Source organism: Sarcophilus harrisii, chromosome 1 (assembly GCF_902635505.1).
Source record: "Sarcophilus harrisii chromosome 1, mSarHar1.11, whole genome shotgun sequence".
NCBI classification, from domain to species: domain Eukaryota; kingdom Metazoa; phylum Chordata; class Mammalia; order Dasyuromorphia; family Dasyuridae; genus Sarcophilus; species Sarcophilus harrisii.
Window position 1 is genome coordinate 661,064,043 of NC_045426.1, and position 17,652 is coordinate 661,081,694.

The 17,652-nt window shown below is 38.6% G+C and overlaps 1 protein-coding gene across 2 annotated transcripts in view; it reads left to right on the top strand.

The window, feature by feature from the left end:
- The window catches only part of NWD1 (NACHT and WD repeat domain containing 1), a 75,767-nt gene that overhangs the window by 26,720 nt on the left and 31,395 nt on the right, over window positions 1-17,652 (top strand). For both annotated transcript variants that reach the window (XM_012542394.3, XM_031947974.1), the window contains exons 5-10: window positions 4,000-4,203; window positions 5,648-5,807; window positions 5,890-6,007; window positions 7,368-7,529; window positions 9,895-10,092; window positions 15,701-15,829. In XM_012542394.3, the coding sequence (XP_012397848.3) occupies window positions 4,000-4,203; window positions 5,648-5,807; window positions 5,890-6,007; window positions 7,368-7,529; window positions 9,895-10,092; window positions 15,701-15,829 (971 nt within the window). The remainder of the gene's footprint in view (window positions 1-3,999; window positions 4,204-5,647; window positions 5,808-5,889; window positions 6,008-7,367; window positions 7,530-9,894; window positions 10,093-15,700; window positions 15,830-17,652) is intronic.

Below are 17,652 nucleotides of genomic sequence, written 5' to 3' on the forward strand. Positions count from 1 at the left end.
TCCAGAGGGCCAAGATCAAGGAGAAATGGGAGGAAGATGCAGAAAGGGGGATTTCAATGGGTGAATGAATGAAAATACTCTTATGAAAGATGTTACAAAGTTAGAATTGAAAGGACTTGGCAACAGATTGGATTTAGGTGGGGGGGTGTGAATAAGGAGTTGAGGATGACACCTAGATTTTAAGACTGGGGATTGGAGGATGGTGCCTTCAACAGTAATAGGGAAGTCAGGAAGAAAGGCAGACTGCGGTTGGGGTGGGAAAATAGGGATTAATATGTTCAATTTTGGACATGTTGAGTTTAAGATGTCTATGGGACATCCAATTTGAGATGTTTATAATAGGCAGTTGGAGATTCAAGACTGAAATTCAGCTGTGAATTTAGAGCTGGAAACAGATTTGAGAATCATCAGCAGAGAGATGATAATTGAATCGATGGCAGCTGAAATTGCCAAGTGAAATAGTATAAAGGGAGAAGAGAGATTAAGTCTGATTCTTTGGGGACAAAGGAGTCTGAGAAGTGGTCAGAAAGGTAGTTTCAGGAAAGGGAAATGATTTGCTTAAGATCACTGGCTAAAGGGTGGGACTGGAGATGGAGCCCAGGTCTTCTATAGCTGGTTCAGCCAAATGTCCCAGAAGGCAGGCCAAGAAAAATGGATAGTAGTGGTAGAAGCAAATTTCGGCTTGATGTAAGAGGAAAAAACCCAACAACTTATAATTCTACCCAAAAGTAGGTCCAACTGCCTTTAGAAGTAATGGGCTTCCTTTCATTGGAGGTCTTCAAGCACAGATGACATGGCCACTTGTCAAGTGAGATGTAGTAGAGATTATTTTTGAGTGTGGATTGTACTATACGACTACTGATAATGAAACAGGTAGAATACTTAAGGGCCTTGCTCATCATCACACAATAGGAAGTATTGGAGAGGAGATCTGAACCCGTGATGCTGACTGCAAATCTAGGACTTTATCTCTCAGGCTTCCCAGGGGATCATTAGTAGGATAACAATCATGGTCTCTGGTATTTTGATGTTTACAAAGTTCTTTCTTCATATCTTCTCTGTGAAGTGGAACTATTGCAATGATTATCATTTGGATTTTATAAGTGAGGAATAAAGTCTCAGTGAGGTGATTCACTAAAGATTATACAGTCAATAAGTATGAGTTCAGTTGAATAGTACAGTGGATAGAATGCTAGATCTGGAGTTGGGAAGATCTGAGTTCAAATCTGATCTTAGACATTACTAGCTTGGGCAAGTCACTTAACCTATGGTTGCTTTAATTCTCTGGAAAAGGAAATGGCCAGCCACTCCAATATCTTTGCCAAAAAATCCTACATACAGTATCCTATCATTCCTGGAATCACAAAAAGTTGGACATGATTAAACAATAATTTTAATGTGCTAAACTTAAAAAAATGCTTACTGTTTTTCAAATACAATGGGTTTTCTTTGTAATCCTATGTATTTTATTTTATTCACCTGAAAACATTATTTTTATAAGAGGCCCATAGGCTTCCCCAGACTGGCTGCCAAAGGTACCCAACACAAAAAAGATTAAGAAACTTTGCCATGGAAAGTGGGATCACAGGATCAGATTACTCAATTTTTTATATATAAAGTGGAAGGAACCAGACAGAACAAAGAATCATAAGATTTGGAGCTAGAAGAGAACTTCAAGATCATCCAGTTCAACCTTTTCATCTTGGAAATGAGGAAATTGGGGTCCTAAGAGTCACAGACCCTTCCAAACACATGTTCAAAAACACTTCCCACCTGCCATTGGTTATCAATCAATCAATCAACCAAGTATATATTAAGTACCTACTATGTGCCAGGCACTGTATTAAGGGGTGAGGATTCAAAGTCCACAAATGAGTTTTTTTTTTTTTGGAGGGAAGGGATTAACAATTAAGAGAATCAGGAAACCTCTTGTGAAAGAGGATTTTCTAAGGCTGAGCCTTGTGGATCCTGAGGGATTCCCAAGAGGTAATGGTGAGGAGGAAGTACATTCTAAGCATGGAGGGCAGCTTAGGCAAAGATATAGAGATATAAAGAGAATATTGTATATGGAAATAGCAAATAGCCCAGTTTGGTAGCAATATATAGTGTGTGGAGAGAGTGATGTATAACTAATCATTTTGGAAAGCTAGACTAGAGCTGGATTGTAAAATGTGTTAAATGTCAAAAAGACTCTGTATTCTGACCCCGAAATAGTGAGTTCCTAAAACTATTCAGGCAGGTGCATGACATGCTTGGATCCATACTTTAGGAATAAAAACTTGGCAGCTATGTGAAGGATGCATTAGAGAAGGGAGAGGCTGCGATCAGGGAGGACAATTAGACTCTTGTAAGAGTTCAGGTAAGAGGTGATAAGGACTTGAATTAGAGTGGTGGCCATGTGAAAGGAGAAAGGGAACAGATCTTTGAAATGCTGTGGTGATAAAACTAAGACTTGTAAGCTGATTGGCTATGTGGGGTAAATGAGAGTGAAGATGAATCTAGGAGGCCTTCTAAGTTAAGAGCTTGAGTGACAGAATATTGGTAGTTCATTCCACAGAAATAGGAAGGTGAGGAGGATAGTGGATTTAGGAGGAAATTGCCTCAATTTTGGACATATTGAATTTGAGGCATCTAGGACATATGGGATGTTCAGGCAGAGAGGTTCAGAAAGCAACTGGAGATGCTGGAGAAGTTCAGGGGAGAGATGAGGGAAAGATAGTTCAACCCATATGGGATGGTAAGATCTTTGGAAGAGAGCATATGGACAGGAAAAAATGGATAATAAGGCTTTGGTCAGAGCTGGGATATATGCAGAACTGAGGCAGAACATAGATGATGAACTAACATAAGAGGACAAAAAGAATCATCTAGAACCAGGAAGGAACAATGTCATGAAAATCCAAGCAAGAAAGATTATACATAAAGAGAGGGTAGCCAGTGTCAAATGCTGAAGAGAGTCACTTATGTTCATAGGCAGCCTCTGGAGCTCTATTTCCATGCCAAGATTACTTGGTCAGGGGATTGTGCTAATCTGATTTCTAGATTTGCAAGGACTTTATCCTTACAGCAAAATGTTGTAGAGATCAACAAGAGATCTAAGTTTATATCCTCTCTGATAAACTACACAGGAGGGAACCTATCCATCTCTGCTATACATCCAATATGGAATCACTACTGAGGTTCCAGGCTATTTTCCATGCTTGGAATATGTGCTTTCTCTATTTCTTCTTCCTAGAATTCTTTGTTTGAAATGTAGCTCATGCCACCTCCTCCATGAAGACTCTTCTGATTTCCACCCAGTTAGTAATACCTCCTCTACAAATTTATTTCATATTTATTTTCTATATTCATTTGGGTGTATAATTTATATATCTCAAACAACAAAATGGAAAAATAAAGCACTTATGAACTGGCTATTCTATTATAAGCTCCTAGAAGCCAGGGATTTTTTTCATTTTTGTCTTCATACCTATTATAGTGTTTGACACATCAGAGGCACTTGGGGAATATTTGTTTCAGCTCTGGTCTTTTTGTCAGAAATGCTTGAAAGTCTATTTCATTGAATATCCATTTTCCCCTGGAGGATTTTACTGTTTTGCTGAGGAGGTGATTCCTGGCTGTAGTCCTAGCTTCTCAAAGGACACTTCTTGAGAGACGTCTTGGTATAGTGGAAAGAGTGTTAGACATTAGAGAGTCAAGAGATCTGGACAGTTTGGTGGTCTAATACTCACTAACTGTCTGTCTCTTGTCAGGTCATTCCTCTCTCTGTGCCTCAGGGACCTCGTCTGTAGAATGGCAATGATAATATACTGCTTACCTCATAGCATTGTGTTCTTGCAACAGTAGATACTTATTTCCCTATGGTTAGGTTGAACCTTTTATGGTAAATCAGGTCATAAAAAAGATGATCTACCAAGAGACCTTCAGGAGATGACCAGACAGATTTCAACTCCCTCTACACCCCCTTACTCCCCACATATTCCCAACCCTCTCTGGCAGGTATGGGCTGTCGGAAGCAGAACTGAAAGATGTCTTATCTTTGGATGACGAAGTTTTGAGGGAAGTCTATCAAGAGTGGACTCCTCCTAGCAAAGATGTTCTTCGTTTTCCTCCTCTCTTATGGGTGAGGCTCCGGCGAGACCTAGGGGATTGCTTGATGAAGAGACCTGCAGATGGCTTCATGCTACTTGGACTCGCTCACAGGTAGACAAAATATCCAAATGGCTGGATTGATCAGAACCTCAAGTGCTTTGCTTAAAAAAAGGAGGGAGTAGTTTTTTTGTAATAGTCTAGTTATTGCTGCTGACATTATTAATAGGGCCAATGATTATTGGCTCTTTCTTCTGAATATTCCCTTTTCTCCCACTTCCCCACTCCCCACAAGGAGAGAGTATTGATAACAAATAAGGAGATCAAGTAAGGTCTCCTATAGTATGGCACCTGAGTTGAATGTTGAAAGAAGTTTCCATAATAGCTTTTGAATTCATCTCTAGTCAAAGTTCTTATTTGGCAGCTAGTTGGCACAGTGAATAGAACACTGAAAGTGTTCTCAAAACTGGTAGTTTTGAGTTCAAATTTGATCTTAGACACTGATTGTATGATCCTGGACAAGTTACTCAGCTTCTTAAACTGTAAAATAAGGATAATTAAATACTTAAAATGCCTGCTTCACAGATATGGAAGCATACTAAGGTCCCTCCTGCTCCCCTTTTTAGACTATAAATTGCAAAATAACATTAGTTTAGTCTGAAGTCCTTGTTCTAACCCAAATAGTAACAACTCTCATTGGTCTTTTTTTTTTAAACTATTAGTTCTAAAACTTTTGTTTTTATTTTTTACTGACCTAACTTGTTTCTAAAGCAGAGGCCTGATAAAACTAGGAAGTAACCCTATCAGAAATTGATTATGATAATTATCAGATTAAGAACAAAAAAAAGACAGTCTTTTGATTGATTTAGTTAATACAAGTATCTCTTGAATTTACTTTTGACTAATTTGAAGGCTGGATCTTTATAGGGAGTAATTAAAGAGGGATTAAATAATTTTATAGAAAATGATTAGCCAAGCTACTTGAAAGTTATATTAGTATTGGTATTGTTCTGCTTAATGAGTCAAAACTGTTGCCTGAACATTTTTTGTTTAATCTTGATCATAGTACTGTATCTTTATTCTTGAACTCTATACATTGAAAGAAGAAAATATCTTGGATCAGAGATACTTTCAAAAACAAGAAGGATCTCTGGCTCTTTAAATTTCTCTCTAAGTAGAGTTATTGAGGATTATTTAATAAATTCTGACATTTCCCCACCTACAATGCCCAGAGTACTGATAATTTTTTTTAACTGAGGCAATTGGGGTTAAGTGACTTGTCCAAGGTCATACAGCTATTAAATGTCAGATTTGTCAGAATTTGTCAGAAATGTCAAAAATCAGATCAGATTTGAACACAAGTCCTCCTAACTTCAGGGCTGGTGTTCTATCCACTGTGCCACCTAGCTGCCTCTGGAATACTGATAATTTCTTCCACATTCTCCCATCTTGTTAAGATACAATTTTGATGTATGTGCATAAATACTTTGTAAATAATAAAGTTCTATCTAAAGGTCAGCTATTAATGTTATCTTACACTGGTCCCTCTTCTTCTAAGACAACTGACTGAGGTGGTCAAGGAACGCTATTTATCAGGACAAGAGAAAACAAGGAGACATCATCTCTTATGTGAATTCTTCACTGGAGCCTGGAGTCAGGGTATAAAGAAACCTATGACTCTACCCCTCCTGGGAAAACCACTGAACTTTGACAGGAAGGTGAGATCCACATAAATGCTCTTTTGAATAAGATTCATAGGATTGTGTTTTCCTTTGTAACTCTTTCCTCCCTTCTTTCCAGGTTGCACCTCAACCACTCTGGTTTTCGGATACTGTTGCAAATCTTAGGAAGTTAAATGAATTGCCCAGTCACCTGGCTAATTCAGGACGTATAGAAGAGTTGAAGAAGGATGTTCTGGGTAAGGATATCAGCTTCCCTAAGGATATCAACTTCCTTATTCAACAGAACTGATCATTACAGATGGAGAAATGGGGGTAAAATATAGAATTTAGGATGTCAGAGCTGGGAGGAACCTTAATACACAGAAGGTCAGAGCTGAGAGGACCCTTAGAACATAGCATGTCAGGACTGGGAGGGATCTTAGAACACAGGGAATTAGAACTGGGTGGGGAGTTGTAAGAATACAGAATGTCACAGCTGGAGAGCCTTTAGAACACAGAAGGTCAGGCCCAGAAGGAACTTAGAACCCAGGATATTAGGGCTGGGGTGGGGGAAAATGGGGGTCTTAGAACTCAGGTTGTCAGAGCTGGGAGGGTTCTTAGGACCCAAGATGTCAGAGCTGGGTGAGCCCTTAGAACATAGGTAGTCCCAGCTGAGGGGAGTGTTAGAATACAAATGTCACAGCTGGGGAGCCCTTAGCACATAGAATGTCAGAGCTGGGAGGAACCTTTGAATACAGAATGATAGAGCTAGGAGGACACAAAAGGTCAGAAGTGGGAGGGCCCTTAGAACTAGGAGGGTCCTTAGAACAATAAAAATAATTTAACACTATCCTCTCATTTTATAGATGAAGAGACAAAGGTCCAAATTGGAAAAGTAAGCAGTTGACCCAAAACCAGAATCTGTGTGTCTAATTAGTTTCACTTGTTTCTGTACCCAAGAAACTCTAAAGTTTACCAGATGTAATAAGACACAAGGATATATGCAGAGCCCTGAAGGCTTGGCCCTTTGGCATTTGTTGTGAGGGTACATTACAAACTCTCTGGGGGTTATAAAAAATAGGTGAGTCAGAACTACATTCTCAGATATCCAAGCCTTTTCAGTAGTGGCCACCACACTTTTTTTTGACCTGGGCAGGCTTCTTCTCTAGTTTGCCCAATGCCCTCACATGCTCTACTCAATCATCCCTGTGCCAGCCAGATTCAATTGGGTCAGTTCCTTATGAGACACATTGACTAAAACAGCCAGTATTAAAGACTAATGTTCTAACACTGAAGTTGTAGAATATCCCAATGAACAAAGTCTTATGAGTATTGTGGAGGTCAACAATATTTCTCTCAATAATGACCCACCATGCTTACACTTAGAAAACATAAACAGCCTGACCAGATCACCATATCTAGCTATATGTGATTCTGAGGGCTCTTGTATGGAGCAAGGGCCATGACTTCTTGGGAGCATCTGTGCTTATGTTTGCCACTTGTCAATTAAGGCTTTGTTGTTAGGAGGAGGAAGGAAGGGTTCCAGAAGGGATGGAGAAGAGATATCTCAATCCTCCAGCCCCCAGATAAGGTGGAAATGGTTTCCCTTCTTTGCAGGGAACATGGATTGGATTTCATGTAGAGTTCTTTCCAGTGGAATCACAAGCATGCTGGAGGATTTTGCCCTATGTGCTGAACACCTTGACTGTCCTGAACTCAGTCTTATCCGTGATGCTGTACAGCTCTCAAGACCCACTATAGATTGTACAGTGGGCATGGGTAAGTGACATTAGATCACTAGATGTAAGGAAATCCTCTTCTATGTTGAGCTTCTGATATGATTTGCACAACACTAGAGAAACATTAACTCTATAATATCCCACATCTTTTGACTCAGCAAAATCAGTGCCTTTTCTTTTTGGATCAGCTCCTGGGATCCTATCATTTCTCAATCTGTTATTAGCAAAAATCCAAAAAATAGGATGGTGTAGTGGAAAGAACCTCAGAATGGGATCTAGGAGGCCTGGAATTTAATCCTGGCTCTGTCCTGGGTGTCTGAAGCAAGTCTGTTTTATCATCAGCAAAATGAAGACATTCAGTTAAACAATATCTTACAAACTTTTTAGGTCTAAGAGTCTATATAATGTATTAAAGGTAAAAGCATCCAAGCTCAGACAGAGTCTTCAATTCAAATTCCTCCAGGTAATGAAGATTTTGGCAACTATCTAGATTTATGGATGCTAAGAACCAAGTCTGCAAAACCGAGGAGAGCAAAATTCACTGTCTTTTTCTAGGACTAAAATTTCTGAGGAATTGCAGCAAGGGGATTCTCTCTCTGGCTAAACAAGAGCATAATTTAGTCACTAGAGGGCAGTGAAAGTATGTTCACCCATGTGAATACATCCTTTGTAAAGAAAAAGACAGAGCTGGAAGGGAACATTTAGTCTGAGAACTTTAAGGGAAACTAAAACTCAGAGAGAGGGTATGGATTGCCAACATGACATATAACTTGGTGATAGACATTTTAATGCTCTCAAATGTCAAATACTTCAAAGACATCAAAAGACTACAGTAGGCAGTTCCTTTAATGATGAAGATCACCATCCTTCCATTTGAAATTTCAGTACATTTATCACCTGATGGCCAACCCTCTAGGGCTGAACTTCTCCTCAATCTCACTGAATTTAGCTGTCTCAGTCCATCTATCACGGGATTTGAATTTGGAACTTTCTAGCTTACTAGTGCTTGTGTGCCACTGGCCAAAGCCTTGTGGAAAGAGGACTTTGGGAAAGGGAGTGGTGGATACACTTCTGGAAAGTTACATTAATATGTGAGGGATCTGGAATTTCTTTGATATGGAAAATCTCTTTTAGGAAAGAGGTTGTATTATATCCCCATTATTGTATTGCATGGTATCCCCAGTCTCAAACTGAGTAGATAAGCCTTAAGAGTGTTCCTTAAGAGAACAGTTGAGTAATTTGTTCACAGATAAGTGTCAAGGGCAACGTTTGAATTCAAGTCTTTCTGAGTTCAAGCCCAGTCCTCTGTACATGTGGTCTCTTCTGGACCTGAAACAGATAGGGAAAAGGACCTGGAGCTGTGATCTGAATTATAGAGGGAATTCCCAAGTAAGGAAAAACTCTACAACTGCAGGTTGGTAGTTCTCTGAAATGTATAGTCTTAGAGAGTTAAAGTTAATTAGATTTGCTTAGGGTAACACAGCCAGGACGTGTTAAAGGCAGGGCTTGAATTTTTCAAGGCCAGCTTTCTATCTGTTTATATTATAATGCCTCTGTCTGAGAAGCCATATAAATTTAATATATTTTTGTTGTTATAGAGTTGTTTCAGTCCTGTCCAACTCTCCATGATCCCATTTGGAGTTTTCTTGGCAGGGATACTAGAGTGGTTTCCTTCTCCAGCTCATTTGATAGATGAGGAAACTGAGGCAAATAGGGTAAAGTGACTTGACCAGGGCCAAACAGCTAGTAAGTCTGAGGCCAGATTTGAAATCAGGCCTTCATGACTTTAGGCCCAGCTCTCCATTTAATATTCCAGTGTCCTTCCATCTTGAAAGTTTTTTCTTCCTGCTTGGGAGGAACTAGTGATAACTGTCACTTGCCTCTTGGAAAGCATTTTGGGCTCAAGGGCACAAGCACCTCAGGATAAGTCTTTCCTCTGACATTTACTTGCTGTGTGACCCAGGGCTAGTCATCAAACTCCCTTGGATCTCAGTTTTTTCTTCTCGGAATTGGGGATAATAATGGGAATAATACTTATCTGTGTTTTTGTAAAGTTTAAAGGAATATGAGTTACTATTATAGTCCTCTGCAATTTTATATTTTAGTTTTAGGCAACTATGTTTGTATAAAATAATAGGGGCAGCTGTGTGATGCAATGGATATAGTGCAGACCTGAAATGAGGAAGGAAATGGCCAACTAAATCCGGTATATTTGCCAAGAAAAACCCCAATGGGGCCATGAAGAGTCAGAGAGAACTGAAATGACTGAACATGAAAAATAATCAACAACCTAAAGGAAAACTAGATGATTTTTTTGGAGGAAACCTTTCTAAGGGTATCCTTTCATGAGGTCTCAGTTTGGCTATTTGTCCGAAATCCTAACTAAGTATGGTCCTTTCTTTCAGACAAGAGCATTTTCTACACAGAGATTTTGGCCCGGCTTTATTCCTTCTCCTCTCTCTACCCAGCACTCATTGGACAGCTGTGCCATCAGTGCACGAGGTGGTTTAATGCATATCCACATCCTGTTCTCATCCCCCTGTGTGGGTTCCTTCTGCCTCCAGGAGGGCCCCTCCAGGAGATGCTCACAGGCTATCACAAAGGTAAGTTTTGTCAGTGGAGTGAGGGGGAAAAACAAATGTCTTGGAGAGCCTGGTTTTAGTCCTGACTCTGACACTGTTGAACTGATTTGGGGTAGGTCAGTTTTCTCCTTTGGACTTCTGCTTCTTGCCTTGTAAAACAAAGGAGCTCAGAAAGCTGGGGAAATACCTCATGCAAAGTCATACAATTAGGAAATGGCACAGCCCCAGGACCTAAAGTTTCCTTGTCCAGGGCTCTTGATCCTACATCATTCCTGTCATGTACATCTATTAGCAATCACAAAGTCCCTAAGAATGCAATTTGCTCATCTTTTTTCCACTAAAAGATTCCCCATCATTGGCAAAGGTGGCAGGGAGGGAGGATGCCCCAAATCTGGCATCACTCACTGGCAGGCAGAGGAAGTGGAGAAATAAGGGGCCCTGAATCACTTTAGCTGAGAACATGTCTAAGAAGTCCTGCAAGTTCCAACTTCCAATATTTTATGTTAAGTTCTTTTCTAGTTTTGACTTTCTATATTCTAAGATTTCTTTTGGCTTTGACTTCTTTGTTTCAAGGTACTTTCTAAATCTATGGTCTAAGATACTTTCTAGATCTAATGTTCTATGTTCTAAGGTAATTTCCAGTTCTATCATCTTATTTTTTTATGGTTCCCTTCTCAGTTCTGGCATTCACAAACATGGATGATAATTGCCTATTTGTTATTTGTATCAATCAGTTAATCAGTCAATGAACAAATATTTATTAAAATGTCTTCTATGGCCAGTTAGTACACTAGGTGCTAGTGACAAAAAACAATGCAGTCCTTGATCTTAGGAGTTTATATTCTACTAGAAGAGACAGATATATTTACAAGTATATACAAAATTAATACAAGTCAAGGTGGCTAAGTGGATAGAACGCTTGCCATGGAATCTGGAGGATCTGAGTTTAAATCTGACCTTGGACGCTTAATAACAGAGTGACCTTGGGCCAGTCACTTAATCCTATGTACCTCAGTTTCCTCCTTTGTAAAATGAGTTGGAGAAGAAAATGACAGTCCACTCCAGTATCTTTGCCAAGAAGACCTTAAGAAAGGTCACAAAAAGTCAGATAAATAAGAATAATGACAACAATAAGGAGAACAAAATTTTAGAGAAAAGGTCCTCTGGAGGTCAAGGAAGGCATCCTGTAGGAACTGCCTCCTTTGAAGCCTCTTTAAAAAAAATTATGCATTCTAAGAATTGGAGGAGAGGAGGGAGGGAATTCCAGGCCCCAAGGGGACAGCCAACCTTGGTGTGACAGACTGCTCCATATTCCCTTGGGTTTTAAAGCTGCTTTAAGCAATCAGTATTCTCTGCTTTTAAAAATGACTTCTTTCTTTCCTGGCAGTTGTTTCATGTCACTTTCCTGTCTGAGGGAGAATCTAGTTTTCTGTGACTCTCTTTGGGATTTCCCATCTTCCATGAGTAAGGTCCCATGGGCACTCTCAAGGGTTGTCTTGTGCTGCCTCATGCTGACTCAGATGTACCAGCTTCTCTGGAGGCTACTATTTATAAGTAATAAATACTAGTAATGAGCCTGTATCTAAGGGGAACAGGAAGGGTAGATAGCTAGAGGCACCAGTACTTTTAGCTTATTTTTGAAAGGAAAGAATTATAGATCTGTTTATCTATCCATCCATTCATCCATCCATCTATTTAATCTATTTATCTATCTATCTGTCTATCTACCATCTATCTATCTATCTGTCTGTCTGTCTATCTATCTATCCTACCAATTGCTCTTATTTGTCTTCCTTTTTTCCTTCTCCTCCACCTCACCCTCTGCCTTGTTTGCTCTTTTGAGGGCCATCTCCAATCATCTTGATTTATATCTGGTCATTTGAGCCAGATAGTTCTGGAGGAGAAAGTGAGACTGGTGACTTTGCACAGCCTTCCCTCATTGAAATCCAATTCCCTTACATCACCTCCTTGATGTCACCATGTTCTTCCTTAAGAATGAAGAAAATAACAAATTAAAAACTGATTGTAATAACTTAGAGAAATGATAGTTGAATCATGACAGTCCTTAATCAGCCAAAGGAATCTGGTTTCATAGTAGGGACCAGTGCATATCATTTTTATCTATTATAGCAATGAGCATTGGCCCTATACACAGTAGGTGCTTAATATGTGTTTGTTGAATTGAACAAACACTATTGGACAATATGATGGAGCTGTAACTAGGGTGGAATGGTTTAGGCTTTGACCCAGGAGGCGCTGAGAGTCCTTGCTCTCAGCACCTCAGACAACTGAGTTTAGCACCTAGTTAGCAAGAATAAGGATATTAACAAGTGCCACCTTTTCTCTCTATCCCCACCCCATTCTCCCCACTTAGTAGCACCTCAATGAGCTTCTCTATGGTTTGGTCCCACTAGGCTCTCTCTCATTTTCCAGGTTCCAGATCTATAATATGCCTACTTGAATTTAATATGTCAGAAATCCATAGTTAATACTGCTTACCCTAGATGCCCCAAATCCTAAAAACAGCCTTGCAGCTCAGCAGAAAGTGCAACGTGATGGAAATCAAAAGATATGTGTTTAATTTTAGCCCTACTACTTATTAACTATATGAAGGCTTAAACTTTTTCTACTTATAACCCCTTTTCATCCAAGAAAACTTTACATGACAGTATATAAAATAGGTATGCAAATCAAACATTTCATGATTTCCACATTCAGTTAGGAAAACCCCATATGGGTCTGCAAAACACAGTTTAAGAAGCAGGAAGTTATATGACCTTGAACAATTTACCATTTCTCTACCCCAGTTTCTTTACTTATTAAATAAAGAGCTGGCCTAAATGACTTTTAGAGTGCTCCTGAAGATAATATGTTTGGCTAGATAATTTTTAGGTACCCTGCCAACTCTTATATTTTATGTTCCAAAATTCGTTCTGGTTCTGACACTTTGTGTAGTTGTAGAGTTCAAAGCTTCTTAAACTATGGATCATGACCCCATATAGGGTCTTACAACTGAATATGGGAGTTATGGAAAAAAAGTAATCAAATATTCTGCCAAGATTTAATGCTTTATGGAAAAATAAGCAAGCATATACATCTCAGTATATAAATTTGCTTTTCAACTTTTACAAACGGTAAAATTGTATGTATACCAAAGAATTGTTTTAAAATAGATTCCTATATGTTATATTATCAATAAATATTTGGTTTGTATGCCTATTTCATATATGTACATATCCAGAGTTGCATAAAAATTTCTTGGGCAAAAAGGGTTTGAGAGTGGAAAAAAATTAAGAAGCCCTTATATAGTAGACAGAGCATTGATTGGGTCTGAATTAAAAAAGACATGAATTTGAATATCACCTCAGACTAATTGTATGACCCGAGGTAAGTTACTCAAATGCTCAGCCTCAGTTTCCTCATCTGTAAGATAGAGATAACAATAGCACCTCTCTCACAGAATTACAGGAATCAAGTGAAATAACAGACTAAAACATTTTTCAAACATTTAAACATACTATTTAAATGATAACTATTATTGTTATTGTTGTGTTCTAAGATCTCTCCAGCTTTAATATTTTATGTTCTAAGTTCCTTTTCTGCTTTGACATTCTAAGTTCTAAAGTCCTTCTTAATTCTAAAATTCTATGTCCTAAGGACCTTCACATATCTGATATTCTATGTTCTGTGTTCCAGGGACTTTTTAGCTCTGTTCTATGCTCTAAGATCTCCCTGAACCTCCCCCCTCCTCCTTTTCTTTTTTTTTTTTTTATTATAATGATATTTTGCTTTTCTCAATTACATATAAAATATTTTTTAACATTAATTTTAAAAAATTAAGTTCTATATTCTCTCCTTTCCCCTTCTCTCTTCCTGAGATAGTAAGCAAATATATGTGCAAATATACAAAAATATTTCCATATTAGTCATGCTATGAAAGAAGATGCAAACAAAAAAAAAAAAGAAAAAAGTGAAAAAAATAGTTTGCTTTGATTTGCATTCAAACTCTATTAGTTCTTTCTGTGAGGATAGCATTTTTCATCATGAGTCCTTTGATATTGTCTTGGATTATTCTATTGCCGAGAATAGCAAAGTCATTCACAGTTGATCATTGTAAAATATTGCTGTGACTATGCATGATATTCTCCTGATTTTGCTTACTTCACTTTGTATCAGTTCATGTAAGTCTTTTCCGGTTTTTCTGAAATCATCCCACTCATTTCTTTTCTTTTTTTTTTTTCTTGCTTTTATTATTATTATTATTTTTTTTTGCTGAGGCAACTGGGGTTAAGTGACTTGCCTAAAGTCACACAGTCAGGAAGTGTTAAGTGTCTGAGGCCAGTTTTTTTCCCCCCTGAGGCAATTGGAGTTAAGTGACTTGCCCAGGGTCATACAATTAGTAAGGGTTAAGTGTCTGAGACCACATTTGAATTCAGGTCCTCCTGACTTCAGGGCTGGTACTCTTATCCACTGCACCTACTAGCTGTCCCATTTCTTATCGAGCAATAGTATTCTATTTCATTCATATACCACAGCTTGTTCAGCCATTCCCTAATTGATGGGCACCCTATGGTTTTCCATAGGGAGTAAGTCCCTATGGGCAGTAAGGGATACAGTAAGCTGGAGGATGGTATCAAAATCACTAGGACTGAGAGAGTAGGAGGAGGTGGAAGTATTCCAGTCATTAAAGAATGAATAAGCTGAATATCAGTGACTGGGGAGAGGTCTGTGGAGGGATGCAGAGGTTTAGATCATTTGTTGTTCAGGTATAAACTTCTCTGCTGCCACAATATTTTTGTACAAATAACATCAGTTTTCACTCTGGCATTCTATATTCTATGTTCTAGGAGTGCTGTCCTATGCTTTAAGGCTTTTTCCAGTTCTGACATTCTATGTTTTAGGGCTTGTTGTTGTATTGTTGTTGTTGCAGAGCTATTTCATCACTTTGATTCTATGTGCAAGATGTGTAGTGAATCCATAGGTGAATACAAATAGCCTCCCTTTCCCCTCTCCCCCACCATCATGGAGTTTTCAGTGTAATAAGAAAGCTAAGACATGTGCACAAAAAAGCCCCACAAGGCAGAATGAAATAAAGGCTATATCAGAAATACAGGTAAAGTCCATGGGGGAAGAGGATCAAAGAGAGAACTGTGGGATGAGAGAAATCAGAGAAGAATTTTTTTTTTGCAAGATGTGGAATTAGAACTAGTTCCAATAACTTTCTTTGAAACAAATCTACTGTGAAACAAGGTTGCCTACTATCACCATTACTATTCAATATTGTATTAGAAATGCTTGCTTCGGCAATAAGAGAAGAAAAAGAGATTAAAGGAATTAGAGTAGGTAATGAGGAAACCAAATTATCACTCTTTGCAGATGATATGATGGTATACTTAGAAACAAATCCACATTGGTTTTAAAGGGTTTTCTAGTTGCAGATACTCAAGGACCATTGGTAAATAATTCTCACATTTCCTTTATGTGCATGTAGCTTAAAAAACTAGAAGATTGTCTCCCATTAATTTGTATGCTCCTAGCACTTGATCTGTAGCTTTCTGCCAGCATTGTGAGATCTCCATCTTCTCTTTCCATTTTCCCCCTTTCTATCTGACCTCTGTGTTTCCTGCAGGCATTACGGCAATAGAGTGGAGCTCCAATAACAAACTCTTGATAGTTGGATCACAGAATGGAGTCCTGGTTGTGTGGGGTATGCAAGAGCGGAAGAGCCAAGTGGTGCACATCTTAACTGGTCACACTGGTGAGAGTTTGAAAGGGAATTTTTTCTCATTTATTTTTTCTGATGTAGAGTCAACTTTCCAAGGATTTAGGCCTCCATAGAATCATTTAATTAAAGGAGTCAGGAGGGCATAAAAATCATGGCATTGGAAAGTTGGCTGAAGAAATTTGGGGTGCTCAGAACTAGAGAAGACAATACCTAGGAGGGAAATGTAATAATTATACATTTATTTAAAGGACTGTCATGTAGAAGAGACAAGATTCACTTGGCCTCGATGGGCAGAACCAGGAATAATGGTGGAGGGAAGAAGGGAAGTTTCAGAGAGGTTTTAGATTTAGATTTAAGATATTGAAAAGCTTATTCATAATGAGAAATGTCCAAAAGTGGAATAGTCTGGTTTAGGTGGCAGTGGGTCACATCCTTAGGTAATGAATGAAGTAAAGCCTGAATCATCAATCAGATGCCAGTAAGCATTGTTAAGTATTAACTGTGTTCCGGGAATTGTGCTAAGTGCTGGGGACATAAAAAAAGACAAAGCCATATTTTCTACCCTTAAAGAACTCATCTATTGAAGGAGACAATATGCAAGTAACTATGTATATTTGTGCATGCATAAAACATGATAAATTGGAATATGATCTCCCAAGGAAGGCATCAGTATTAAAAGGGGTGCTTTCAGAAAGAGGGATTTTTCAGGGTAAATGGAAGGTAGTATAATGCTGGCAATGTAAGGTGTGGAGATTGGGGAAGGCCTCTTGCAGAAGGTAGTGTTTGAGCTGTCTTGGAGACCAAGGTAGCTGGAAGGCAGAGGAAGAGCATTTTGGAAATAGAGGGTGACCTGTGAAAGGATATGAGTCAAGAGATAGTGGTGGATTTGGATTGAATGAACCTCAAAGATGAAGTTATTGAGTGATGGGGTAGAAGGAGAGTCTGCAATTAGAAATGGGGCTGTCATTCACTCATATCTGGCTCTTTGTGAATCCACTTGGGATTTTCTTGGCAAAGATACTGGGATAGTTTGCCATTTCCTTCTCCAGCTCATTCTACAGATAAGGAAACTGAGGCAAACAGGGTAAAGTAATAATAAACTGAGACTGGATTTGAACTCGGGTTTTCCTGACTCCAGGCCCACTGCTCTATCAATTGAGCCACCTAGCAAACTCTTGAACTCTCTCATTATGACCACTGTGGGGAGTAGGGATGAGAAAGATGGGAGTAAGTCCCAGAGCACTAAGGGATACAGTAAGTTGGCATCAAAATCACTAAGATTGAGAGAGTAAGAGGGGGTGGAAGTATGTTAGTCATTAAGGAATGAGGCTAAGCTGAATATTAGTGATTGGGGAGAGGTCTATGGAGGGATGCGGAGGCTTAGATCATTTGTTGTTCAGGTATAAATTGGATTAGATGGTAGCTCTGAGATTTTAAGAACCTATGGCCATATCACTTAGACATATTCAATTGTCTTTGTTTTTATACGTTCTTACAGAAAATAGTTCTATAAAATATAAAACAAAAACAAAAGCCAGGTATGTTAATGATTAAAGTTATGTTTTTTAAAATGACATTGCATATTTCAGTGTTCTACATCAGCCTTGAAAGTGTAGATTTTAGGTGAAAATGAGCTTGTTAGAGAATGAAGGTGGCAAATGAATAGAATTCTGGGGCTGGTGTCAGGAAGAACCTGCATTAAAAATACTTCCTTCTCACTTAGTTGTGTTTCCCTAGGCAAATCACTTAACCAATTTGGTTGGGGTTTTATGTTTTTTTTTAAATTAAAGATTTTTATTTTCAAAATGTATACATGGATCACCCTTACAAAATATTGTGTTCTAATTTTTCCCCTC